The 27,742-nt window shown below is 51.4% G+C and overlaps 1 protein-coding gene across 48 annotated transcripts in view; it reads left to right on the forward strand.

Annotated features, from left to right (window-relative positions):
- Positions 1-27,742, forward strand: part of RBFOX1 (RNA binding fox-1 homolog 1) — a 1,434,211-nt gene that overhangs the window by 1,105,818 nt on the left and 300,651 nt on the right. For 2 of the 48 annotated variants that reach the window (XM_079121717.1, XM_079121716.1), the window contains exon 1: positions 16,400-16,683. The exons of 42 other annotated variants lie outside the window; for them this stretch is intronic. In XM_079121717.1, coding sequence (XP_078977843.1) covers positions 16,597-16,683 — 87 coding nt within the window. In that variant the 5' untranslated portion in view covers positions 16,400-16,596. Of the gene's footprint in view, positions 1-16,390; positions 16,684-27,742 lie in introns of those variants that run through there. 4 more of the 48 variants (XM_079121730.1, XM_079121728.1, XM_079121731.1 and 1 more) reach the window with 3 other exon arrangements.

Consider the following 27,742-nt stretch of genomic DNA (forward strand, 5'->3'; position numbering starts at 1 on the left):
AGTACTCTGTGAGGAGCACCCGACTAAGCACTTCTACCTGGATTACCACATTTAATCCCACCCAAAAGGCCTCTAGGGAGTTGGCATTGATGACTTCCTTTTTCAATGCAGTATCCCAACTTAGGTGGGAGACTGCTGTGGCCAACCACATGCGGTCCCTGCAGAACCCACCTGGTAGCCCCTACTCCACACTGCACTGTCCCTTGGCCTCTGCCCAGTGACTCAGCACCACCCCTGCCACGCAGGCTTCCGGCTGGGTCCTGACCTGAGAGGCCAGGGTCAGCCCATGCAGTCCGCTGCCCCAGGGCCGCCCTCTCTCCCTTTCCAGGAGAAACTTGTTAGAAAGGGCAAGGGTTGAGGAGGTCTTTCCACTTGGAAGCTGCTCTTCATTTCATTTTCAAATCATGATGGTCATTGTTTAATGAATGAGGACAGACAGAGGCCCTTGGCCTGGGGGAGGAGAGGGGGAGGGGAAGCAGAAGGCTGGTGGGGAGCGCGCATTTCTCCGCAGCCAGTTCCGATCCCCAAGTCCCCGTCGTGCTGAGGAGCGCTTCAGCTAACCCAGGAAATGCAGTCGCTGCCCGGCGCCGTATTAATGATTTATACACCACCCCGCTCTTTGTTCCTGCGCGGGGCCTGGTCCTGTTCATAAAGGCATTTCAGGGAGTGGGGTCCTGGCTCGCCAAGCTGTGGTGCTCGGTGCAAGATGGGCTGCTCCATAAATCATAGGAATTGAGCGCTTTACGACCTTCCTGAGCTCGGAGGTGGTGTGCACTGCGGGTGTGTGTGTGTGTGTGTGTGTGTGTGTGTGATCAGATTCACTTGGGGACATTTTCACTGCCTTTCTGTGAAGAAGGAGTGAAGGAAGGTCGCCATCTATCTTAGGTGCTTCAGGGTGGCGTGGCTGGTTTCATGGTGGCACCCTGGCCCTGGGTTTATGCATTTCCGTGTTGTCTGTGAAAAGGCGCTGGCGCTGTTTTATTAGCATAAAGAGATGCAGACCCCATTAGAGTCCCCCTTCTCTCCAGAGCGCCAGCAACCACGGAGGAGTGGGCAGGCGACATGGCTATGAGCAGATCGCACTGCTCTCAGCAAGCCAACCCCAGCTTCCTGTGCTCTTGAAACAATGGGGTTTCTGAAGCTTTTAAGAATTAATACTATTTCAAATTGTTCTGCTTCAGTTTTTTCCTGGATATAGATTGCGGATCCAGGGAACTTTCTTCTGTGGAGTAAACCACACAGAGCTCTGGTCTTAACCTCAGGTCATTTATTTATTTATTTTCCTAATTGGAAGAAAGAAATGATACAATCCTGTGTTTTACTCCGAGTCCTCCATCCCTCTTCCAGGAGATCTGCGGAGAGAAGCTGTGTGTTTTTGTTTTTATTTTGGATCGCCCCTGCGTTCTCTTAATTATGTCCTGTGTTTCGTTTTGTGTGAGGTTTGTCTTTTCTCTTTCCCTGTAGGACTGAGAACTGAAAACTGACAGAAGACTGAGTGGGAGGTTGCAGGGAGAAACGAGAAATGTTTAGAAAAATCAGAACGATACTTTAAATATTCTACCCAACAGGATTATTTTTGTATAAGATGAAATCCTGATTTTAGGAAATGCTCTTACTTAAAAAAAAAAAAAAAAAATCTGTTGGGCTTTTAGAAAATAAACATATCCATTTAGTTCAATTCCTAAATGAAAGAATATATGCAAAGATGAATGACTAAAACCCCATGCACCCCAACCTGGGGCTTGAATTTTGTTTATAAATGTCAAAGTTTGGGCTAACTGGTTCTTATGAACATTTATGCCCACACAAAAATAAGAAGTAGTTGTTTTGAAACCGTCCAGTAATGAAATGGAAACACACATCTGGTAGCAAAGACTGCCTTTGACGACCTTTGACGATGTCTCTAAGAAGTGAAGGGCAGCGTGCACGTTTACATAAGCAAATTAAGAATGTTACAAAATTTCTTCATCACAGGAAATAGGATCCAGCGTTTGGGACCCAGAAAGCAGGTGTCCTGCAAATGCCGTTTACGTTCACATTGTACAGAATCTCGTGTTTGCATTTGTCCTCTATTATGTGAATCCGTGAGTGTCTCATTGTCTTTAATTATGTCTACGAGGCACAAGACAGCAGTCAACATCTGCTCCATTGTTTACTTGGTTTACATATAGCTTTGATGGGTTATTAAACAATCTATTTTTCAAACCCAAAACAGAGAAACCAGCCGAACCCATATTATGGTATTTTGTAAAGACTCATTATGCATTTAGCACTTGGGATTTCTGCAAAGCTGGTGATTCACCCAAATAAACAGCGCTTTATTCTGATAGCGCTTCTTGGCTTTGTGAAAAATATCAATTTCCAAAATAAAGTCAAATCACATTTCCTCCTTAATCATGTAGCGTGCCAGGAAGATGATGTGTTAATATAAGGGACAGATCCTCTCCCCTCCACATATTTTTTTTTTAATCAGACAAAAAGAGCAACTTTCCAAAATAAGGATGTCTTTTAATTCAAGCCTGCAATTACTATATTATATAAGACAACTATCTGCGTCTACATGAGGATGACTTTTGAGGTTTGATACGATGCTGTCGGAGAAGAAGTGCTGTCTTTTTTACCATGTGAACGGCATTCCCTGTGCTGCATGATCTATTTATGAAAGATTGATGCAGCCCTCTAGCTCAGAGCATGTGATGTCCACACGGTGAAGTCACCTCAAATCTGGCCTGGTCACTGAAGTCCGTGGTTAGTCATTAATTCACTCACTCATTCATTCAGCCTCTGCTCAGGCTCAGATTTAGTCAGGAGGGATACATGGGCGAGGAAGCCAGGTCTCTTCCTCCCCCACGGAGTCACAAGTTCATGGTGGAGACAGGCAGGTGATCCGCAGGACAATGTGCATTGCAGGGTGTGTGACAGGTGCTCTGGGGGAAAAGGAGAGGAGCCCACAGGAAGTTCGGGGCTGGATCTAGGGAAAGGGAAGCTCTCAGTGAAGAAGTGACCCGGAAGCTAAGTGGGAAGAGGAGGAAGGCAGAGAAGGGAAGATCAGGTACCAGCCGGGGACTTAGCCCTGAGGTCGGAGTCGGGCTCTGCAGGCAGGGCTGGGAAGGATGTTGGAAGTGCTGACCTGGGCGCCTGGGGCTTCCCTGGGGAGCTGCGGGCTGGTTTCAGCCTGTGTCAGGCCAGAGCTTCCTGGGTGTTTCTTCGATCCTCAGCAGCTGATTGTTCAGTAGCAGTGTCCCCATCCACACAATTATGCTGTGGCTTGGAAGGGCCGTCGCCCACATCCTAGCTGCAGTCTTCTGGTCTGGGGCCAGAAGCCTGATCCGTGTCTGCTGGGCAGGGCCTCCCGTCCTCCTTCTAGCCCAGGAGCACAGGAGCGACCGCATGCCCGCCTCTGTCAGGAAGAACGGACTGGGCCTTAGAGACCTCGTGAACCCTGTGGACCTCATCCTGGCTCTCTGGACACGCCCACTGACCTCTCCAAACAGTTTCCACGTTTGTGAAGTAGAGGGAACTGCTGGGCTGGTGGCAGGGCGTCCTCAGGAGTGTGGCACCAGGTGGTTTGTCGAGCGCCTGGCATGGCACCAGCCGGTGGAGAGACCCAGGGATGTCCTGGCTCTGGAGCTGGCATGGGGATGGTAGCAGGGGAGGTGTGGAGGCCGTGATGCTGACGGTAGTAACGGGGGTGGCGATGGTGTGGCAGGTGGAGCGGGACGGGGTGTGCTGGTGACAACGATGACATGGGGTGACCACGTGGGTGTGGGTCAGAACGAGGCACGGTGGCATGGCCTCAGACACGACTGCTGGACTCAGGTTTGGGTCCGGGAAGCCGCTCGCCCGGCTCCACGTGCTTGACCGCTCCCCTGACCTGTGTTCTAACTTTCTTCTCCTTGCGGTTGTTCTCGTCATCACGAGGAAGGGACAGATCCGCGTCGTGGACTAAATCAGGGCAGCGTTTGTTACAAACTCTGCAAAGAACCTCGACAATGTTGGTTGCGTAAACAGCTGGCACAGGGAACAGCCTTAAAAAATAGGGTGGGGGCCATCTCACAGCGGCCGGTCGGCTTCTTTTTCCTGACTTGGCATTTCATGGTGGACAGGAAAGGCCACCTTCCTCTCAGGACCAGATGCCCCGTCTCTCTGTTGTCCACGTAGAACAGGTGTATGGCAAGCAAGGTGACCACAGCTCCAGGTGATGACAGAAGGCAGGCCCAGGACTGCTCCGGGCAGTGGGCAGATGACGCACCACAAGCTGGAGAGGTCCACGGCCTCGGCCACCGCGGGGTTCAGCCACAAGGAAGCGGGGCCACTGGTGGACTGAGGCCGGGAAGGCAAGCCACTCCAGGGCCAAGTGTTGTCTTGTTTGTTTTTCCATTTTCATCCTAATTTTAAGGCCTCAGTTCTCTTCTGTCTCTTTCTTCTCTTTTGGTCCCGAAAGGAGCACTCACCTCCGAGGCCAGCCAGGAGCCTTAGAGGAGGTGAGGCCTGGAGGGTCCTCTTCAAACATTCGGCCTCCCTGGAATCTGATAGTCCCCACCTCGTGCCTCGTGCAGCTCCACTGGGGGAGGTGGAAGGCGACAGAGGAACGTGTTCTGGAACGCGGGCACATCCAGCTCAGCCAACGTAGCTGGTGTGCGGAAAAATCAGGCCCCAGCTGGCCCAGGACAGGCTGTCCTCCTCTGGTCTTACAGTCGCTGACACTCATGCATCGGACGCGAAGGCAGGTGACGGCGCTGTTTCCACACAGGCGTTACGTGGTGCTTTGATCAGATCCCAATACGTTTGTAAGCATTTGTAGGAGGGACAAACATCTCCCTCTGCCAAGCATTCTTTAAGGAAGACGAGGACGGTGGTAGTTGGTCCCGGGTCAGCGTTGGCGTGTCTGGGCGTGAATGCAGTTGGGAGATTGTGCAGTGTGTTTCCAGGGCTCTGCTGCAGCGGGGGTTTCTCTGGAAGGATATTTTGGGATTCTGGTTCTCCACCCACCAGGCTTTTCTGGGGCCTGGAGAAGCTGCAGCATGAGGGCGAGCTTTATCTTGTGGGTACCTCAGCATTGGTGCCGGCTCCTTAGTAGATTTCCAGGATTCCTCACTCAGCAATTGCATCAGCGTCCTCAGAACCGCAGAACCTGCAGAGGAAAGGGCAGGATGCGAAAGCAGACAGGTGTGTCTTTGGCTGTCGGACCTGCACTCGGGTAGCCACGGGAGGTCAGCCCTTAAGTTCGGTATCCTCATCTGAAGAATGGGGCTGCTGGCGGGGGCCCCACGCCATGGAGTCGTGAAAAGACGAAAGGAGTCAGAACCCTGAAGGCCAGCCAGGCGCAGTGGGGCGCACCTGCCCTCCCATTTACTTGGGAGGCTGAGGCAGGAGGATCCCAATTTCAAGGCCAGCCTCAATAGTTTAATGAGACTCTGTCTCCAAATGAAAGGGGTGGTGATGGCTGGGGACATCAGTACATGGTATGGCACTTACTTGCCTGGCATTATGTGAAGCCCTGGGTTGGATCCCTAGTACCAAAAAAAAAATCCCATAAGGGGTGAAAATTTTGTTTAGCACTTAGCGAATTCTAGAAAAGTGTTAACAAAATAAGCAAAAGAGGGAATTTCCTGACTGATGAAAGCAGGAGAGTTGGGGGTCAACAGGGGTGAGCGAGCTGTCCCTTAAATGCTGGCATTAGGGTCAGCGTCAGAGTGGACGTGCTCATGCTAACCCTGAACAGAGCCCCACCACTTCAAAAGGACTCAAGCCCACCAAATTTCAAACACTCACTGCAGTAACCCTGTGAGGGAAGGACTGTGACCCTCCATTTTTAAGAGAATTTACTGGAGTTCAGAAAGGTTAAGTAACTTTCCCAGGGCCACATAGCCAGGAATTGTTGGAGCCAGAACTTGATCTCAAACTGGACATGGTTTAAATCCCTGTGTTGTTAGCCAGTGTGGTACAGTACTACTAAATTTTTTTTTCAAATTTTGCTTTTTATTAGTAAATTAGAGTCTGAATGAAGTAGAATTTTTTTTAGAAAAACATGTATTTCCTGGAGAGACCATGTGGCAGGGGCTATAGAGAGAGATGCACCTCATTCACCAGCTTGTGTGATCTGTGTGACCTTGGGAAAGTTGTGTAACCTCTCTGTGCTTCAGTTTCCCTGTCAGTTCTGTGAGGGTTGAAAGAGCATTTACCTTACAGGGTGGGCTATGAAGAATAAGTGCATTAATACCCAAAGAGGCTAGAAGTTGCCTGGCAAATAACACATGGTCTCTATGGTTTGTTAAAAAATATATTTAAAAATAGATTGTAGTGTAAGAGTCATAAAGGAAATGAGGTCACTCAGGGAGGATCTGCTTTTGATGTCCCCAGAGTGTCCCAGAAGGACACTACTAATCTGGGAAGTTGAAAATCCCACCTGTCAGATGCCCGCTGTTGCCACCAGCTGCCTGGCCATGACATCCCATAGAAACCATCTTGCAGGGTCAGCTCCTTGGCTAATCCTCAGATGGGCAGCTCAGCTGTGCAGCCTGGCTTGGTGTGGCCCTGGGTCCCTTGCTGCAGAGTCTCTGAGAACCCAAGTGTATGTCCACCTCCCGTTCCCCCAGCACTGCTGGGTAGGTTTCCTGTCCTGCCTGGTACCCACTCACAGCTGGAGTTGGCTTCCTGGCCTGGAGCTGGAGGGAGGGCTCAGACCCAGAGAAGTCACATCCTGCCGTGACGTGATCATCTGTGGACAGGAGGGCCAAGGATTTGGCTTTGGACCTCTTGGTGACTGCCTTGGTTCTGTGATCCAGAATACCTGGGCACTTCCCCAAGCTGCTTGGCCCTCTTGCCACCTCAAAATCACTCCCTGCCAAGCTGTGAGGAGAGGCCTCTGAGTGGCAGCACCGCAGAGTCCCAGGCCATCCCCTGGTCTCCTGTGAGAGCAGCCATCGACCTGAGCACCCCTGACTTTACCAGGGCCTTTCTTTTTAAGACTACTGCACACCTGGCTGCGTGGCTTAAAATCTGAGAGCCACTCGAAGGTCCGGCCAGAAGCCACGGATGGGTCTCAGAAGGATCAAGGACTCGCTATAGTGACATGGAGAGTTGTGTGAATTATATGCAGTTTTCCTGGGATGAGGAGAAAATTGTTGAAGTGGTCTATGCATCAAAAAGTAAGAATCAGAAACCATTGCCTCACCCTGAGAAGCAGTCTCAACATGGGGAAAGTCAGAGGTGGACCCGTGCCTCAGCATCACAAAGAGAGGTCAAGGGATGACCTCCTCGGCCACCCTGCCCTGACCCCTCCAGCTTGGGTTCCCACAGGATGAGGACGTCTCCAGGTGCTGGGAGCTTTTCTGAGTCCCCACTTCCTGAAGACTCAGGAAGGTGGCAGAGGTCAGTTTTCCTCCAGGCCTGGAGGTCTTCTCCTCATTCTGCTGCCTTTGGTTTTAGAGCTTGCTGCCGCTGGTCACCTTAAGGTGGTAGAGACTGAGGATTTGAAGGACAAGGACGTTAAGAGGCCACTCAGACTGAGTCTGGCCCAGGCCAGCCTTTCTCAGTAGGTGATCAGAGCCGCATGCTAGAAAAGCTCCTCTTAGCGGCCAACAAGAGGGCCTCAGCTCAAGCCCCTGCTCTGCCCTCGGCAGACCTGTGGCCTCAGCCAGGGCACGTCCCCTCTCAGTGCCTGATTTTCTTCTTGGTAGTGTCTTAACTTTAACAGAATCCACTTTATAGGAGCAGAGGGGACAAACTGAGATAGTAGATAGGTGGGATTGCGGTAGCTTCTGGCACAGATCCTGCAACTGCGATGATGAAGAAGTAGGAGAAGGGAAAGAAGAGAAAACGCAGATAAGCACAGGGCGGACACATGTTTGATTCTCCATGCCACATAGCCAAGTAGATGATAAAATGGAGGATGGGTGGGTGCTGGATGGATGGTGGATGGTTGGGCCAGTGGAGGATGGATGAGTGAATGGATGGGTGAATAAGTAGATGGATGGACAGATGGATGAGCAGATGGATGGATAGTGGATGGAAATGGATGGATGGTGGATGGATGGTGGATGGATAGATGGTGGATGGATGGTGGATGGATGAGTGAGTGGATGGATGGATGTGTGGATGGATGGTGGATGGATAGATGGTGGATGGATAGATGGTGGATGGATGAGAGGATAGATGATGGATGGATGGATGGATGGATGGTGGATGGATGGTGGATGGATGGATGGTGGACGGATGAGAGGATAGATGATGGATGGATGGTGGATGGATGGATGGATGATGGATGGTGGATGGATGGATGGTGGATGGATGGTGGGTGGATAGATGGTGGATGGATAGATGGTAGACGGATGAGAGGATAGATGATGGGTGGATGGTGGATGGATGGTGGATGGATGGATGGTGGATGGATGGATGGTGGATGGTTCAGTCAGTGGATGGATGGATGGATGAGTGAATGGATGGGTGAATAAGTAGATGGATGGACAGAGGGATGAGCAGATGAATGGATAGTGGATGGAAATGGATGGATGGGTGGGTGGATGGATGGATGGCAGATGGATGGTAGATGGATGGTAGATGGATGGAAGATGGATGGAGGGATGGATGGATGATGGATGGTTGTGTCAATGGATGGATGGATGAGTGAATAAGTGGATGGATGGACAGATGGATGAGTAGATGGATGGATGGTAGATGGAAATTGGTGGATGAATGAATGGATGAGTAGATGGATAGATGAGTGGATAGATGCATAGATGGATGAATGGACAGATAGGTGGATGGTTGAATGATAGGTTGGATATGGTTAATAGCTGGGTGAATGATTAACAGCATAAATCAGTGGATTTATGGATGGATGGTTGGTTGAATGAATAGATGGGTGGGTGGGTAAATGGATGGATGGAAGGAAGGATGAATGGCATGTCAATCATCTGGTTTGGAAAGCCTGAATCTAACAAGGTCAGTTTTATTTCCCAGATGCTTATATCCTAAGAGTCAGCATGAGTCTCCAAGAGGGAGGGGACAAGCTAAACCTCTCTGACTTATTTGACCATGGAGTTCTTTTACAGTGAAGCCTCTAATGAGGCCTCTGCCGTGTGGATCTGCCTGGGGAGCGGGCGGCCCCGGCACTCTATTGCTAAGCACTAAACAAAGCATTCAGAGCCCAGGTGGCTCAGCCATTCAGCAGCTGCCTGGGGTCTGAACAGAAAAGCTCCACCCCTGGTCCTGAAGGCTCATGCTATTTGGAGTGTTCTCTGTGCCAGCTTCCACAGGCACCTGCAGCTCAGAGGGCCAGAGGGCCAAGAAACACAAGGAAGTTCTAGGGAGCAGCTATTATTCATCCCCCATTCTGAGAGTCCTCGGGGAGTACCCACTTGCCTCAAGCAAGGTCAACTCATTCTCAAACTCAGTTGCCATTCATCCCCAGACAGGTCAGAGGTCGGTTCCTGAAGCATTGCCGATCTCAGCAGAGGTGATGTGCAGGGTTGATATTCTTAGATTTGCTCATTCAGCCAGTCAGTCTGGCTTTCAGAGGAGAATCAGGTCAAGAAGCACTTAATGAAGCAAGAGAAGCTCGGTGCTGCCTGTACCGCTGAGGCTCAAGTTTCTAATGATAATCAGCAGCCTCTTCACTTATAAGACCTACTGGAATTTTCTTTGTGCATTTTCATGTCCATTTTTGGAGGCGGGGCAGTATTGCTGGGTAGGATAACCCTGTGTCCCGGACACTTTGGGTTTCTGCCGTTTGGAAGGCACCAGCCTCATCCCCACAGCCCACATGAACTTGAGTTTCTAAGTGTGCTTCCCAAACTTCACTTTCCATGCAGAGGCCACAAACGTACCCTTCCTTGGCACCTTCATTTCAGTTTTTGATTTGGAACATGGAAGAAGGAGATAAGGTCTTGAACAAGAAGGTACTTCCTGAGGTGCACCAGTGAGCATGATTTTATTTAACCAATTAGTGTTTATAAGGAGGAGGAGTCTCGATATTCCTGTCTTGGCACTCCAGCCCAACTGCTGCTGATTCTGTTGTCACTGACAACTGCCAGCACCCATATATTGCATATCTGCTATGAGCTGTCCTTCATTTAAGTCACCATACTACTCCAGGAGTTCTAATTATGGATCGGACTCTGATTTTACAGGTAATAAATCCAAGGCACAGAGAGGTTAAGTAATGTACAGGAGAACACACAGCTAGTACTTAGTGGAAATCAGATGTCTCACGTAGGTGGAGTTTGAGCTCTTTGCTATGCTGAATAAGGGGGTTAAGCACAGTGAAGAGATTCTGGACAGTGAGAGGGTAGTCGTGCATCAAGAATATCAATGCTTTCTGCACACTTGCCATTTGGGCTGGGTTGCCGTGTGCCAGTACATGTCTGTGCATTAACTGAGAGTGGTCCAGGTTGGACGGGGGAGGCAGCTTCTCTTCCAGGGATGGGTCCTCCATGGAGTCCAGTGGGGGCGCTGCAACTAGAGGAAGGTCTGGTGGATGGCCCAGCCCGTCCTGCCTGTGCCGCTGTGGAAGCTCTTCCTGCCCAGGTCTGGCCGTCTCAGGCTGATGTTACTGTGGCTCAGGTGCCATGCCCAGCTGCCCGCTCTTTGGAAATTCGCCTGTCCGTTCCCAGCACTCAGGAATATAAACCTCAGGTGACATCTCAGAGGACTGGTCCTTCCAGGTCCCTGCTAAGAGAGCTCCTCCAGACCCCGTTCTGGTCTAATCGGAGGGAACCAGAGCGCGTGTCTGGCGGTGTGTGGTATTTATTAATTTGGGGTCATGCTGCTGCACTGGTGGGATCACTTTTGATGATTTTGCAGGACTCAGAACTGGGGAGAGAGAACGAGGCCTGCTTCTCGGTCATGGACAGGCAGACATTTTCTTGTTAAACCCTGAGGGCGACTTGTCCTCCCTGCACTTCCATCCCAGCCCACAGGAGAGGAGTCCTCCGAAGAGCTCATGAGCATCCGGTCTGCGCCCAGTCCTGGGACAAAGGCGGGAAAACCAAGTGATGGAGGAGGTGGCGGGAAGAGGCCATGGAAGTTGACCTGGTGGTGACCACCGTCGGGTCTTGACCATGCCGGGTCGGGTCACGGTTGGTAGCTCAGGATCTTGGCTGGGGGCATCATGAGCGCTGGAGGAAGTGGGGAGCCTGGGGCACCTGGCGGCCCTGCCGGTGGAAGTGACCGCGCGGGGACAGCAGTGGGCACACTCCAAGGGAGATGTCCCCGGGCGCTGTGGGGACAGCCCTGACCCAAGGAGCAGAGGTCAGGGTGTCATCTTGCAGCGGTGCACCCAAGACATCCTGAAGGAGGAAATAAAAATAAACCAGCACTTCCTGAACTTCTTCCAAGTGCCAGGAACGCCCCCGTGCAGCTCGTCACTCCACGGCCACCACACACCTGTGAGCGGCCTGGTGCTGTGCTGCGTCGTCACCCCTGTGGAGACCAGGGATCCGGACTGAGCACATCAGCCCGAGAATGTCGGACACCAGACAGGGAAGCAGGCCTCGAGGCAGCCTCTCCTGCTTCAAACTCACACTCTTTCTACTGTGCCGCCATGCCCCTAGGTCACCTGGGACGACCTTGGAGATACAGGTGGCTCCCGGCGGTCACTGATGCGTTTCCAGACAGCCCCCTTGGGAAGTTTCACATGCCTGGTCACTCTCTGAACGAGAGCGGTCGCTGTGCTTCTGCGTTGGGGTCCACCTGCCTTCTGGAAGGTGTAGCCAGGGTCCTGACACAATGGGAGCAGACCCGGAGCTGACGGAATGCTGGAAGGACTCCGGACCAGGCGGTGGAGCGGTGAGCTCTGCTTGGGGCAGCGACCAAGGCTTTGCAGAAAAAGTGCCCTTTGACTTATGCCAGCAAGGTTGGACTGGAAAGGAGGGATGGGCAGGCAGGGAAGGAGGACATTTTTGCCTCGCAAGCAAGTCTGAAAGGAAAGTGGAATTCATAGAGGTGTTTGGCAAAGGCACCTGGCCAGTGGGTTTGCACGGAAGCGTGTCCTTGGCCACTGCATGAGGAGGAATCTGAAAGGTAACCGTGCAGAACATCAGGGACTCTCTGCAGGTTCGCCGTCACCCAGCTTTGCCTAGAGACCAGGTCGTGTGAGTCCGTGACCTATGGATCTTCATGATGAGATAAACTTTGTCATATCCCAAAGATTAAAAATGCAGTTAATATTAGACATCGTGCCCCTGTGGGGCCAGGGTCATACTCCATTTTGTTTTCTGGTCACCTGTGTCAACTGATGCTCAGCTTCTTTCTGGGAAGCTTGAGAAGCATGATGGGAATAGTGACAGAGACTCCTGGCCCATGGGGACAGCAGCCCCTCCCCGGACTTGATGGAGTATTGGGGCAGGACATGAGCCCAGCATGCCTCTGTCTTCCAGGCCTTTCAAGGGACATGGCCACTCTGAATTTGACAGGGAAGTCTCCCACCTTAAAGGCTCAGCCCTTCCTCTCACTGTGCAGACCAAACATCATGGTGGCCTTCGATGGCCTGGATCTGGTCCCCAAGGCTGCAGTTGGCACTGTTGGCCACGGAACCAGGAGAGGGCATCTTCCTGGATGCTTCCTCCTTATTCTTCCACCAACACTTCTGTCCCTGGCCTCCTTCTCCTCTGACATAGATGTCCAGGTCTCTGGGTGACTGCCACTCAGAAGGGCCACCACGGGCAGAACCTTCCTCAGGTGAACTCTGAAGGTCTGATGCTTATCTGGGAACCAGAGCAAGTACGTTCAGAGCGGAGTGTTGTCTGGAAGGTGGAGAACGTGGGAGAAGTTCTTCAGGGGAAGGGGTGAGATTGGACTGTCACATGCCGCATAAGAAATAAATGAATAAGCTGGGCGCGGCGGTGCACGCCTGTAATCCCGGGGACTGGGGAGGCTGAGGCAGGAGGATCTCAAGTGAAAAGTCATCCTCAGCATCAGGGAGGCCCTGAGCAGCTCAGTGAGACCCTGTCTCTAAATATAATACAAAACAGGGCTGGGGATGTGGCTCAGGGATCGAGTGCCCCTGAGTTCAAGCCTTGGTACCCTCTCCCCCATGGGAAAAAGGAAATAAATAAGTAAATAAGTAAATAAATAAAAGAAAATTCCTGGCACAGGGACCATTGACCAAATAGCCACCTAGAAAGCCCCAGGGAAGATAAGAAATGGGCAATGAAGCAGAAGAGAACGAGAAAGGACCCTGTGTTTGCCGCCTATGGAATCTGACTTCCAGGAGGAGAGGTTTGCTCCAGGTGAGGGCAGGTGAAGCACAGGCTGGGAGCCACGCCTGGACCGTCGCCTGATTTTGTACGACCCCGGAGCTAAGAATACTTATTATGCTTTCAAATGCTTGAGAAAATGAAAAGAATATTCCACGTTCTATAAAAGGAAGGAAAGGCCGGGAAGTTTACGTGTCAGCATCCGTCCCTCGGTGTCATTAAAACGCAGCCGCAGCGACTCCCTCCCGTGGTGCCCATGAGTGGCGTGCGTGGCGGGCATGGCAGCCGGGAAGCAGGCGGCCACGGAGTCAGAGGTCGCAGCACTGAAAATATATAGGACTTAAATGTTTGCCCAAAAAGCTTGCAGGGTCCACCCGCGACAGCCGGACCCGGGCGTTTGCTGGGATTCAGCGTGCTAAGGAGGGTTGCTGCTGTCCCTCATCCCTGCCGGGAAAGCCACTCTCCCCCTCACCCTCCTACTTCACTCCACAGCTGTACTGTTTTAAGCTCCTTCAGTTTCCCATGAGCTTGGTGCTGCCCACGAGGCAGCCAGCCGCTGACCCTGCGCACCAGCTCCAGGCGGTGGAGACACCTTGAACGTAGCATCTGCCTTTTCATGGGGGACTCAAGAAGAAAAAAGTCACAGCCTGGAACGACTAGGAGTGTCCCACTAGGGAAACAGGTCCCCGTTAGGAAAAAAAGGTTTCGATCAGTGGTGGCTATTTATTGATATGCTTTATTATTTGTGCTGGGTTTAGAACAAGGGTACATTCAATGCATTTTCAAAAATATAAATAGTGCAACCTTATAGGACATGAACATATAAATAGAAAATTTATATTGTGGTTGGGGCTGGAGGTGAAAAGGGCATGAAGACAGGGTTACAAATATGCAGATGGTGAAGGCCAACACAGTGGACAGAATGGAGCCTCTCATTGGACTCTGAGCTTCCCAGCAGGCAAAGTGAAAAGAACCACCAGGTGACCCTTGGCTTCAGGAGGGGAAAGAAGATGCTTATTACTGGAGAGCAGCAAAAGCTGTTGTGCTCCATGTCCCAAGTGTCCCTTACTCCATGTTCTATCTGGAACGGGGAATCAGCAGCCTCTTCCATAGAACTGTGTGTGCGTGTACATCAATGATCTACACAAAACACTCCAACACGTTCCGTCTCTGACCATTCTTGGTGAACAGGAAATGGATCTCATCACTTCTGTTCTCTGGACACTGAGAGCCCCATGATTAAATCAAGCGTGCTGCCCCTGGACCAGTGTTCTTTCCACTTTATAGCACTGAGGAGTCCATGGTCAACCTGTCCTGGCCTTACCTAAGTAACTAAAGCTCTCCCGCCTGTGGTTACTAAACGGAGCAGACTCGAAAACACGCCCGTCCCAGGCCGCTGCTTCTGTCCTCTCTGGTAACTTCTCAGAAATGCAGTGTTGAAAGTCATACTCCAGAGCTAAAGTTAGCAACGGTATCGGGCTGTTGAGTAAGAGGGGTCAGCTCACAGCTGTTCCTGGGCCTCCTGAGTTGTGCAGTGTGGCCACACAGTGCATGAGAATCAGTCACAGAGAACCTTGTCAAGATGGCCCAAACTCAGCCCTAAATAATTGAATTCTCTGCCAAACTTGGTTCACCGTCGTTATCTAGGAATGTGATTATGCAGCTACACCAGGCAACTAAAATTAGTGTAGTGTAAAAACACCTCAGCCATCTCAGAGTGGAAGTATTGACATTTGGGTCTCGGAAGAGCCGATAGTTGAATGTGCTTGACCGGGTCTGATGCTCCCCACGTTTTGACAAAATCTCTGTCGTGCGGCCTGGGCAGCGTGAGAGGTGGAAGGGCCAAGTGGATGTTGGGTCCACGGTGATTTTCTGTGCTCCTTGGGCCTGGGATGCCACAGAAGGGGCCTCACTTCGTCAGAATTTTTTATCTCAGCTCTCAAAGTCGTAAACTCTAAACGTACCCACGTGCTTCCCCAGTATAAGATTAGCAGAGTAACGCTTTGAATGTCATCTGAGCCTTCAGTCTGAAGTCAAAAGATGTGTCTACAGCAAGTATTCGGAGAAGAACAGGAAATATATAAGGAGAATAGCTCCTAGCCCCCTGTCTTTGTACACGCTGTGATATGGTGACGGGGACTTTATGTAATTACCCCTCCACCTTATGAAGTAGGGACATTTATCATCTCAATTTTCCAAATGAGGAAGCTGGAGTTCAGAGAAGCTAAGTAACTTGTGCAAGATCACACAGCTAGTAATTGGGACACCCTGGTCAGCATTGTACCAGTTCAAATATCCCTTGGGACTTTATCTACCACCACACAGCACATCCCAACCATCCTTTGGGCATCTTCCAACACGAGAAAGTTATTTCCAACATTTCTTTGGCTGTGCTTCTCACTCACCATTTTGGGACACATTAGATGCACCTTGAATCTCTGAGAACGGGGACACAACTCTCATTAATGTCTGGCAGACGAATGTATCACAGTTGAAAGTTCAGAATAAAGAATGTCTTTAAAATACAAAAAAAAAAAAAAAAAATTGTATGTGAAGCATGTGAAATTCCATCACAGCAGAAAATACAGGGTCGAGGTGGGGTGGTCTGGCTCGGAAGTGCGTGCGGATCGCAGCCCAGCCCCCTGCAAGCTGTAAGCCCACCGTGACCCCTAAGCCAGCGCGAGGCTGGTTTCCTTTTCATTCCCCGGGACAGGGAAGAGCACTTACTTCCACCAGTTGTTGAGAACTTGTCAGTAATCTGCTCCATCTCTGCACGTAGCCTGCCTTGTGTAAATATTAGCTGGCAGGATTATTGTATTATTTACAATTTGCCCCTTTAAAATGGAAATCGGAGAGAGCCAGGGAGAGCAGAGAGGCTGAAGATGCCTGGGTTTATTTTTGACCGGCGCCCAGGGCTGCCCAGGGTAACCTGCTCGGGATTTGGGTTCCCAGCGGCCGCGGATAAGCCTGCGAGCTTCCCTGTCCCAGCTGCAAACTCCCAGGGGCACCCACCCCCTTGCCTTGGGGCCGGACCCCCGGGGCAGGATCGGTTATCTCAGAGCCGTCCCGCATTCTCTCGCTCTCTCTGGGAACTAAGTTAGTGAAGAGTGTTTGGTTAGTCGCGTTAGGCAAGCCGTGCCCAAAATAGCACCTTCCATTTTGGTAGCTCCAACTTTGCAGCTGCTGCGTCTCTTCGTCGTCTGGGAAGAAAACTTTCACATCAAGAGTTGCTGATGCGGATTTTCTTTCTTTCCCCTCTCGGCTTGACGAGCGCTTGGCTCTCCTGACGGAAGCCATTTGGCTCTCGGCTTTGTAGTTGGGAGGAAGTCGGGTCCAGAGAGCCCCCTAACTCTCCTGGATGCGTTGAGCCCCAGAGGGACAAGCACTGCGTTTAAGCATGTTGGCGTCTCCAGGGGTCCTCCTGCATTCCTACGGTGTGCCCATGATCCTGCCAGCTGCACCCTACTTCCCTGGACCCATTCAGGTAACTCAAGGTCTCTGCCAGGCAGCAACTTAACTCCAGAGCGCTGAGAGTAATAATTGGAATTTTTATGGTTGAGAAAGCAAACACTTTTAATACAGGAAAAAGCCCTCGTGTAGTCAGTGAGAAGACAGTAGGAAATCAAAAAGATGGATCACCCTAATCTGGCTATTGACATCTCTCATGGCTGAATAAATGGTGTAGTTGAGCTATATTTGCTTGTATTGATCTGACTGCTGTTTAACATTCATGCCTTTGCTTCGGGAGGTTGACCACGGGGCACGAGACGTGCGCTCCTTCCCAGCTTTCTGAGGGGCTCGGTCTCCCCAAGCAGATCACGAGGCCAAGCAGCTTATCACGAGATGACGTGGCGAAGAGCCCTGGTCTGGGAAATGGAGGGAGCACCCAGCAGGCCGCCATCCCCAGGTGGCCCCCACACGGGTTGTCTGTTTTCAGAGAAAGCTGCCCCACTGGCGGGCCTGAATTTGGGTGGCGGGGCTGAGACGAGCGGGGACACTCCCTCGCTGGTTCCGACAGGCAGCTGGAGGTCATGCTGGGAGCCCCACACCGGTTGTTTCATCTTAAGGGAGACGAGAGCATGGAGGGTGGAAATCGGCCCTGGTGTTCAGCTGGCACTTCTGTGCAGAGCGGGTCTTCTGCCATGGGAAGCCTGGACCTGCTTCTCCCCTCCGCCCGAGTCTGTGCTGTGTATTGTGAGCACCCGGGGCGACGTCTGAGCTGCTCTGGGAAGCTGGCCTAGACAGAGCCCAGCCGCGGTGGAGAACCAGGTGGCTCTCATTGTTGTTCGTTGAGAATAGTCACCCCTTTGTAATAAATCCTGCATCTCCTTTTCTTGGAAAGGAAAAAGCATATTTAGTATGTCCCTGCCCATTCGCTGTGCACCCCAGGTCCCTGTGTTTGAAAAATTCGGCAACATTCTCGTGCCTTAATTAAAATTTCTGGGGAGGATTCTGGTCAAATGCTACTTCTGTCTCCTTTTCCGACTCCTTGGCTGTTACTTCTGTGAACTAGAGAGCCCAGTGGTCAGAGTGTTCAGGGCTGATTCTGAATATCAGCAAAATCTTCTGGATGTGTGGCCTCTGCTTCAGTTGGTGGCTTCTGTCTTCTGTGTATAAGTAGATGGGCCACCAGGAGATGGTCCTTGGTGGACAGCATGGACAGGGCTCCATCTTCCCTGGCATAGGCAGGCCAGGGTGGCCAGGTAGGCAGGACTCTGCTTCTGGAACAGACTCGATGGAGAATGGAAAGCGCCTCTTGCTTCTATTGCAAACTTGGGGTGAAGGTCAGCGGTTGCAGATTTGTCAGACCCTCTGCCGCCCCAGCCGATAAATAATTACAGGCAAATCGTGCCGCTCACTCTATGCTGATTGATGCTGAAATTGCTCCTGAAAGTTCTCATAAGTTCCTGTTATGGATTAAGTGCCGGTGTAGGAAAAATAACGGCACCCACTGAAATGGGTGAATGTAATCAGGTTTAATGGACTCGAGAGCTTGTTGGGAATTAAATAACTATCGATTTGCTGGAATGTTGCTGTCATTACGAAATGCCACTCTGGACATATTACCCCAGTGATAGATGAGAAGACGCAAGGGCCAGCTGAGAAATTGGGGAGGCCCTGTTTCTTTTTCCTTTGTAGAGCGTTCGAGAAACGTATCCAGTTACTTGGGGATAGAGCAAGGGATTGCTCTTAGACTCACTCGGCCTGGTCCCATTTATTCTCCCAGCTGATGGCCCACCAGTGGCCCATGCGTCAGGGTGGCCGCCAGTGAGGACCCTCAGACCCGCAGGCAGGCCGTGCTCCGTGTTGCTCCCCTCTCCCTGCTGGCACGTGCAGACGGGCTGGGCCAGAGGTGCTGGCTGGACTTCTGGCGTGTGAGACAGCCTCGTCCTGTACCCTAGGGCACCCCCACCGAGGTCATGTTTGCGAGTGGTGGGGAGATGCAGAGGGAGAGAGAGCCGCAGCTGTCGCAGGCACTGCTCAGTGATGCCCCTCTCGCCGGGGCCTGCCGGTCCCTCCTACAGCTCACTCACCACGTCCTTGACCTTGCTGGTTTCTTCCCGACTCAAGACACAAGACCTTGCTAAAGGCAATCAAGGTACCATCAGCCCCTGCATAGAATCACCAGCAAGACATTAAAGTGATCAAAATAAAGAGCATGTTCCCCATCCTTGGCAGGGATTGCCCCGGCCTGGAGCTGTAGGAGCAGAGGGACCTTGGACACTTGGGAGGCTGGCCTGTCAGACTTTGAGATACCTCTCGAGGTCTCTCCATGCTCAACAACCAACAGCACTGTGGCAGAAGAGGCTCCCTTTCCTGATATCCTCAAGTGCCACTTAAATCCAGACCAACACGGCCCTATCTTTCTCTGCCAATTAAAGAAAAAAAAGAATTGACCAGTCATTTGCTTTGCCAAGTTTTGAGCAAGCCTTCACTTAATCCTGCAAAGACAGTGGAGGCCGAGTTTCCTCACGGTTTCAGGGAAGTTCCTCTTACAGAGTCTTTCCTTACAGCAGATTCGGTGGTTACCCTGGATCCTTCCTTCCACCTTCCAGGAAAGCCGGACTCTGCCACATTGGAGTCCCGGAAGCCATTATGTTATGTCTTCACTTGTTGAATTCATCTAGCCAAATAGTTTATCCAGCTAGCCATGTAGATAATCATGGAATGAATTTAGAGGATTGAGCTGAGCCAGTTTGGATTGTTTCAATGGACGCTAAGAGGCCAAAGGGAATAGGAAACAAGTGGTATTACCAAGAAGCCTGCAGAAGCATGAGGTTCTTCGCCATGTAGCGATCCCAAACTTGGTCTTGTTGGATAAGAAGTCCCGGTACATGCCCCACGGAGCTCTTTACTTACTCTAAATTTCTCACACATCTTGAATGATCAGCAGGTTATCTGGCCTGCTAACGAAGGAGGTCAAGGCCATTGCCAAAGTCATTCTTGAACTCCAAACTGGCCAAGGTCCCTTGCTGAAGCCATGGGGTCATGGTCACACTCTGCCAAGTGATAGGATCAAAACAGTGGCTTCATACCTCGCCCGCCTGCTTGATCAGCACCCGGGTCTAATGAACCCTTGGCTCTGTGTTGTATCTTTGGTCCAGCACACCTCAGACTAGACGTCCACTTCCATTCGTGGCCGGTCACTCTTCTGCCACTCAAAGCGTTGTCTCATCCGGGTCTTAGGGGAGACGATCCTCCTGGCTGGGGGGCAGTGGGTGGAGCCACATTCTTCCATCATTCCTTCACTTCAGTTTTGGTTGACTACACACCTCCTTTGACATCAGGCACTGTGCTAGACTCCTGGTGGAACAAAATCACAGCCACTGGACTGATTCTTCCACAGGCCAGTGGAAGAAAGAGCAGCTAGACCCCAAGCTGTACTACTATGACAGAGCCAGCCAGAGGCCGTGACAGTCACAAACGGCAGGGACCATGCGCACCACGGCGATGGGTCATCTCAGCGCATTTTCATTAAGTCAGGTAGCATTGGTCTGCCATCCCTCATCTACAATTCTAAGTCCCCAAAAGCTCTGGAAAATCAAACCTTTTTCAAGTTTCGCACCAAATCTCATTTGAGAGCAAGACTTGACCTGGAATGATGTACAGTTATTTATAGACTTTCTTTATTCCAGTCAGTGTAAATATTCATATATTTTGCTGTGGGAATATTTATGTGTTTGATTTCAGGGTGTTGTCCTCGGTCCTGCTGAGGGTTTTACATAATCAGTGTTGCCACTAAAATACCTTTCTGATAATGAATGTCCCCCCCAAAAAAAAATTCTGAATAAGAAAACACAGATAACTCTTGGGGGCCTCAGGGAAGGAAATCACGGTTTTACCTTGTGACTCCTTTTGCATGTGGAGGACCTAAAACATACACATGGAGAAAGGGAAGTAGCCCAAGGTCATAAAGAATGTCAGTGGGATAGCTGCGATTTGGGCTGGATTGTTGGCCTCCTGCAACCCTCTTAGCCACCTGCTTGCAACTGAGACTGAGGTGTGTGCTCAGGGATGCTGATGAAATCGCAGGAGACAGTGCAGCCAGATGCTTCTTAGAATCAGGAAGAGGTGGGACTGGGATGGGCTGGGAGGCCGCAGATGGCGTTCCCTGGGCCAGAAAGGACAAGCACCCCCAGCAGAGTGGAGGAGTGGGGTGCACCCCTGCAGTGCTTTGGGACATAGAGATGGTGCCTCGGTATCTTCCCCACCCTGTGGATGCCATGGGATTGGATAGTGTTTAAACCTAGATCTCCCAAGTAAAAAGACAGAGGCCAGAAGGAGCTAGAGGAATCTGGGAAGGGGCCTCATGAGCACTGGGTCCCTGTGGGCCCTGGGTAGGAATGGGCTCTGTGATCCCTCCCTGGGACCCCCGCAAGTGAATGTTCAAGTTCCTGGGTTTGTGGCCAGCTGACCCTTCCCTCCAAACCAGGGGTTTCTCCAAGGTCTTCCACCTTCGGCTCCCCGGAGCTAGACGGTGGCAGGACACCGCCTCTGGGAGGCGCGTAGCGGTGCTTTGTGCTGTGCTTCAAAGCAGAAATCGACTTTGTGAAATCAGCCATGTCCCCAACCAGAGATCCGCATCCACGTGGTTGGCAGTGCTGGGAAATTTTGAAGTGATGATTTTCTCAAAGGACAAGAGGAAGCGCCCTGTGGGAAGGGGGAGAGCCAAGGGAGGGGCTTGCTAGTCCTTTGGATACATTCTAGTTTGACTCAGAAACAGAAACTTGTTTTGCTCTGTGGCTGGGGAACCATTCCCAGGCCTGGGCACCGCTGGTTGGTGGCACCGTCTGCGCATGTCCAGCGTCTGCTGATTGGGAGAGACCTCAGAATGGACGCCTGATATAAATGCTCCTGGTGTCCTTTACATGGAGCTTGGAGGCCACTCCATCTTAGTCACCAACTGACTTTTCTGTGCTGCCAATGAGGCCATGTCAACGGCAGACTAAATTAAACAGTCAGAGAGGTGGCAAAGAGAATTTGGAGTCAAGCAGGTCCAGGTTGATGTATTGGCGCCGGCGTGCGCTGAGCTTGTGGCCTTGGGGCTTGTCAATTAACCTCACCAAGCCTCAGTTTGCTTGCCTGCGGCACAGAAGCAGAAGTACCTCACTTGCAAAGTCGTTGTGAGCTTTCAGTGCAATTCCTTGTCTCTTTAGTCAGCAGTTATTTATTGAGTGCCTACTGTGTTCCAGGCTGAGATGAAGGAGTGGGTGATAAGGCAATCCTTTCCAACAGGAAGTTTACATTATAATATATGAGGAAGGTCTGGCATTTATGCACACATATATTTTTATATATATATATATTTATATTTAAATACATATATATGAGTGTGTGTGCATATATGTATATGTATACATATATGGATATGTGTTCAATATCATTCTAGGCAGGTAGAGTTGTAGGTGTTCATTAAAGACTCTTTTATATGCAAGTGACCAAAATCTAAGTCATACTGGTTGGAGGGAAAAAAGAACATCTAGATTCAACCAGCTTCAGGCGCTGCTGGATCTAGGTGCTCTGACAACCCAAGGGCTGGTTCTCTCTACCACATCACAGTGGTCACCTCTACCCCGCCTTCATCTTTGGTGGCAAAAATGGTTCTTGGCAACTCCAGACCTACACCCACCTCACCTTGGAAAGCTCAGTCTTTCTGGCTGAAGTTCCCGCCGCAGCCTCCTTGACTGGTCCAGTGGTAGGTGCCCATCCATCCTGCTTCCTTTAGAACTGGGAGGTGAAGTCAGGCCCACTGACCACGGTAGACTTGAGGATAAGTCAGGGTCCTGTTTCCAAAATGACAGAGCTGGAGAGGCACAAGCCAGGTTCTCATGGTCAGCCACAATGGAGGGAGCTGTTGCACACCCACCCACGTGCCCTGTGTCCCCCAAACTCTGCACACACCATCCTCAGGAAAGAGAGTGGTAAGGCTCGGATCTCAGGCATCCTGATCGCCTGTCACTGTGGCCCATAATCACCAGGCAACTGCGCCGGCTCCTGGTTCATGAGCAGAATCCTGAAATATCCCAAAGACTGGTTCGGTACTTTGGCCAGCACCTTCCGGCCTGGGCCTGTGACAGGCATGTTGGGGGCAGGCCCACTCTTTAGCACACATGCTCCACGGAAGTCAAGGAAATCTTTCAAGGACGCCTGGCACCACCATAACTGAGCCCAGGAGAGGATTCTCAGAACCCGCAAACACTTCTTTCACTAACGACATGCAAATCAATAAACAAGGGCAGGAAAATCAAGCTTTTGAGTTAAGTTTGGAATAACAGGGACCTTCCATTGTTCAAGAGCACTCACAGATGCTAGGGACTTGCCTGGTTCCATTTTATAGAAATGTACTTTTTTTAATTAAAAGATTAAAGGGACACTGTCAATCTCTTCTGATTAATATCAGTCCTATAAAAAGGATGTGTTTCTGCAGCAGCCATCTGTCATTTTGATCATTTTAAAGGCATGCTATATCAGCAAGTATGCTTTTTATAATACGCTGGCACAGGGCGGGAGGCTGGAAGACCTACGGATTTCACACTCCGCTTTGCTGCTCTGCTGTGTAGCAATCTGAGCCTTCGGTGTTGAAGCAGGGCCCCCTCCCTGTCTTTTAAAGGTTGTGTTGGGTAAGTGCTGTGGGTGATTTATGATGGAGATACTCACCCTGTTTATGTTTCTCTCCTGTCTAAAGATAGACCAGTCTCGCAAGCACCCTACGAGCATGCTAAGAGGCTGCATGTCCTCTTGATTAACTGCTGATCCCTACAAGGGGTCCAGAAAAAGTTGTACTCCGTGCTCAGAAGGGCCTTTCCTCTGGGCAGCTGGGACCATTGTCCTCAGCAATGGCTGTTTTCTAGATTGAGCTCTTCGGGCTTGCAGACATCAGAGGCAAAGGCTTTGTGAAACTCATTCATTCGTTAAAATACTTCTTTATTGATTGTGTGTTTCTTGCCGGGTTCTCTGGCAAGCTCTGGAGACAGTGAGAGGACCAGGGTGCAGTCTCTGTCCTTAGAGACCAGGCAGAGGGTGAAGCCATGGCAACGGAGTCAGAAATGAATCCTGACAGCAGGGAGGTCAAGTTTTAGGGTCTCCACCCACCCACCCAGCTCCATATGATGTCTTCACCATTGTTGGTGACCTGGGCTGTGGCAGGTGGGTTTTGCAGGCTGGCTCTCTGTTCTTTCTAAAGGTTCGGGTTTCTGGTTCATTCCAGGAGACAAAGATTCTGCTTGTCTGTTTTTGAGGAGGGAAGGTCAGCGTGGGTTCTCTCTCAAGAGGTGGCCAGCTCTGTGCCCACCCGTTTCCCAGCCTTGCATCTGGGTTAGAACAGAGTTCAGCCGTCGGCTGCCGTGGAAGGAGGTGTTCTCCTCGGGGCCCCTTTGTTTTGCCTTCTAAGCTGCACTGGCCGCGAGGGGTGAGGAGGATTGGGGACCCATCCAGGAGGCCGATAGCTAGAACGTTCCACATTGTTTTCAGGAACTGCCCTCTGAAGAACTTTTTTCCTCAGTTCTTGAGGAAGCACAGTTAAATAAAGAGAAAACAGAATTTATAGCAGCTGCTGCTGAGGGTAGCCACTGACCCTGCCCTGGTGACTCCGGATAAGTCACTTGACCTTCCTTAACATTTCTTTCACTTTGTCATCCATAACATGGGCGTAATATCAAGTATGCTTGTCCCCCCACAAGGTCACTGTTAGGATTCAAAGGGTTATAAGAGGTCCACACCCTAGGCCCCATGTCACTCTGGCGCGACGGCTGGACTTTGCACGCAGTGGATCTGGGTGGCACTATGGCTCCCGGGGACATGGGCCTCTTCCCTCTGAGCATCTCCTCTTGAGAGTGGGGGCGTGACCACACCCACTTCAGCAGGGGGCCTGGTTCCTGGGGAATGCTGTGCCTGACGGCAGCGTTGCCTTGATTGTCTCTTTGTCCCTGGCCGCTGCACTCTCTCTGTCCTGTGTGAAGATGCTCTGGACAGGGCAGGGGTTGGGACCAGTCGCATCTCCCTGCCCCCAGTCTTGAGGGAGATTTCTGGTGACCAAGGAGGGGTGTTTTCAGTGGAGTTGGAGAGCTTGGGGGTCAAGCCGGGGAGCGCCGCAGGGTAGAGGGGGAGCTAGCCTCTCGGAGTTCGGTGCCCACAGCCTGAGACCCGAGTACTGTGAAGCCCACAGTCCCCTCCCAGTCCCTCAGTTAACTGTGTGGGAAGCTGGCGTTTCAGGACCAGGGTGCCCGGAGGAGGATCCTTGGGTGCCCAGTGTCAAACCCTGTCTTTCCCACTTACTCCAGCAGAGCATCCTGGAGCTGGGTGGCAGGAGGGGGAGGGTGGGCTTTGCAGGGGGAAGAGAGGCCCGTACTCTCCCATGTGGCCACAGCCTTCTGGGGACAGACTTTTTGGGACCACCCACACCCCTGTTCCATGCAGCTCCTGGCACACTGTGGGCGCTTAATAAATGTTAAATAATAAGAATAGCTCCCATCTGTCAGTGCCCGGTGGCAGGGAGGATGCGTGAGTGCTGACTGGCACTGGGCAGCTTGTGGGAGCCTTTGGGGGAAAAGCTGAGGCTCCAAGTTACTGAAGGTCCCGCAGCATTGTGGTGCCTGCCAAGCCTGCCCTGGCTCGCGGTCCTGCTAGCGTGTTGTCAAAGTGGAACCTATGCTTAGTGCCAGTCCATCCCCATCAGGAGCAAGGCCCAAGGGCTGCGAGACCAATAGCAGGGGCTCTGCTGAAGTTAGAAGGGGTGGAGGCCTGCCTGCAGAGTGGACAGCATCATGAATTCACATGTCCACCATTTTCCTGTTGGGGAAATGTCAGGTCCAGGGAGCCCCGCAGCAGTAGCGGCTAGTGTTCACGCATTGGTGCACACCAGGCTGGGGAGATGGACCTCACCTATGGCACCTCACTGAAGCACTCGGTTCCAGCAAGGAAGACCAGGCTGGCGGAGGCAGATGCCTCAGGCTGTGTCTTCATGTGTCCGCCTGGTCCCCCTCCAGTCTCTTGGTTGAGTACCGCCCCTCTGCCCCGTATTCGCCTCATTCATCTGATACACAGAAAGCCCTTGGGTAGACATCTACAGGCTTATTGCCAAGGGCAGTGCACTCCCAACAGCCAGCACCACTGCATCCATCTATGATGGTGGCGAGAGGGCACATTACTACAGCCGGGTGAGCACTGCGCGCAAGCCAAGAGCCCAAGCTGTGAGCTGGGTCAGGGTTGCAGCTTTGCCTCCCTCCCCAGACCACTCGGCTCTGCAGGCGTCTCATCTGCAAAATGACCGTGTCCAAAGGACCTAAGCTGCGTGTCCCCCTCAGGAAGATGGGGACAGGACCACTGCTACCACTGTACATCAATGAAGTGGGCCTCTTAAAGCACTTACAAGAGTGACTAGCACATATAAGAGCTCAAGAGAGGCTGGAAATAGTTATTATAAAATATTATATATTAAGTATCATGTGATAGAAATAATAATTACACATTTTATATTATTTATTATAGTTTGTTCTAGATCCCACGGATCTGGAGTCCATTTGGAGTTTTATATGATTATTATGTAATATATATCATTGTAGAATACCACCTAATGGTAGTTACATAATTTTTATTTGTGGTATAAAGTAACAATTGTTATTATTTCTATGATTGCTACTGCAATGGCTAGTAATCACTCCATTGGGTTTTTCTCTAAAATATTTCTATCACTTGAAACCACCCTGAAAATTTATTTTCAAAGGAACGGGAAGCTCAGAGTGGAGCAGTGCACCCCCTTAGCTGGGAAGAGGGAAGGCCAGGCCAGCCAGGGCCCGGGCCTGTGCTGCCGTGGACCACCCTGCTCTGCTGCAGCTAGGGCCAGGTCTCCCTCCTGCGGTGGGGACGGCTATGTCTCTCCCCTGCAGCCTACTCAGAACAGAAGGCTAACAGGTTTCTGTGCTGCTGTCATTTCCCATCAGTTTTTTCCCTGGGTCTTGCAGCTGGCTTTCCGGAGGGCTTGTTCCCTGGTGGGAGCCTCGTTCCTTGGAGAGCGATCACAGGGATGAGGGGCATTGATATAGGGACAGGAGGGGATGGCAGGGCTTTGTATGCAGGTCCTTCTTCTTGGCTAGCAGGACCTGCCCCTCCCAGAAACGCGCCTCCCATTTTCCCTTCAAACACACATCAAGCAACATTGGGACACATATTCTCTGTCAAACTTGTCAGTTACTCCAGGGGCTGCGGACAGCTTGCAGGCGATGTCTTCCGTTGTTACCGTGGCGGCATGTTATTTCTCCCTTCAACAGCTCTGCATTTGTTCTGGTGAGAAGGGTAAACACGGAGGTGCCTGCTCTCTGGGAGGTTTTGATGGAAAATGTGGAATTGACATGGACCAACCAACGGTCATCTTAATAAGGCAGGTTCTGAGGCCCTAGGGCAGCCTGTATTTCTCTGGTAGCATTTTCCAGAAATTTGGGTGGGGGCTTTCAGGTGCTAATGAGCTGGATTTTATTTCACACCTGGTGTTTTGGCAGACGGTTCTCACTGTGATTTAGCAGAGTCCTGGCATTGCTCACCGGAGGACCTGAGATTGGTTTGGGGGCCTAGCAGATGCTGGCTGGATTCACCCAGCATCCAGGACACTGATCTTCAGCAGCTGAGTCTGAGGGACCAGAGCTCCCACTTTCTGCTTGCTGAGGGAGTCATCTGTGGTTGGAAAAACAGCCTTCCATTGCCGAGGGTGGTGCAGAACATACGGGCTTCTTACCTGTCCAAGCCGTTGTGGCGTTTAGATTAGACAGGCTGGCTGCGTGTGGGCCTTTGTCAGTGCTGAGTTCTAACAAGGGAGAGCATCACAAGGAAACGCTTTGCTCAGGTCCCACCTGGAGAGGGGCAGTACAGGTCTGGTGGCATCTCCGCTTCCCAGATTCCCAACACGGCGGACCCGTGCTTGGTGCTCCCGCACCCTGCCGAGTGCTCCTCTGCCATCCTGGTGTGTCTGTAGGGGTCCTGTTGCTGACACAGCGTGGTACATTTCCAGTATCCCACACGGCCCAGGAGCATCTGCCGCATGCGGCCTTTGT

This window comes from Sciurus vulgaris (genome assembly GCF_902686455.1).
Source record: "Sciurus vulgaris genome assembly, chromosome: 18".
NCBI classification, from domain to species: Eukaryota; Metazoa; Chordata; class Mammalia; order Rodentia; family Sciuridae; genus Sciurus; species Sciurus vulgaris.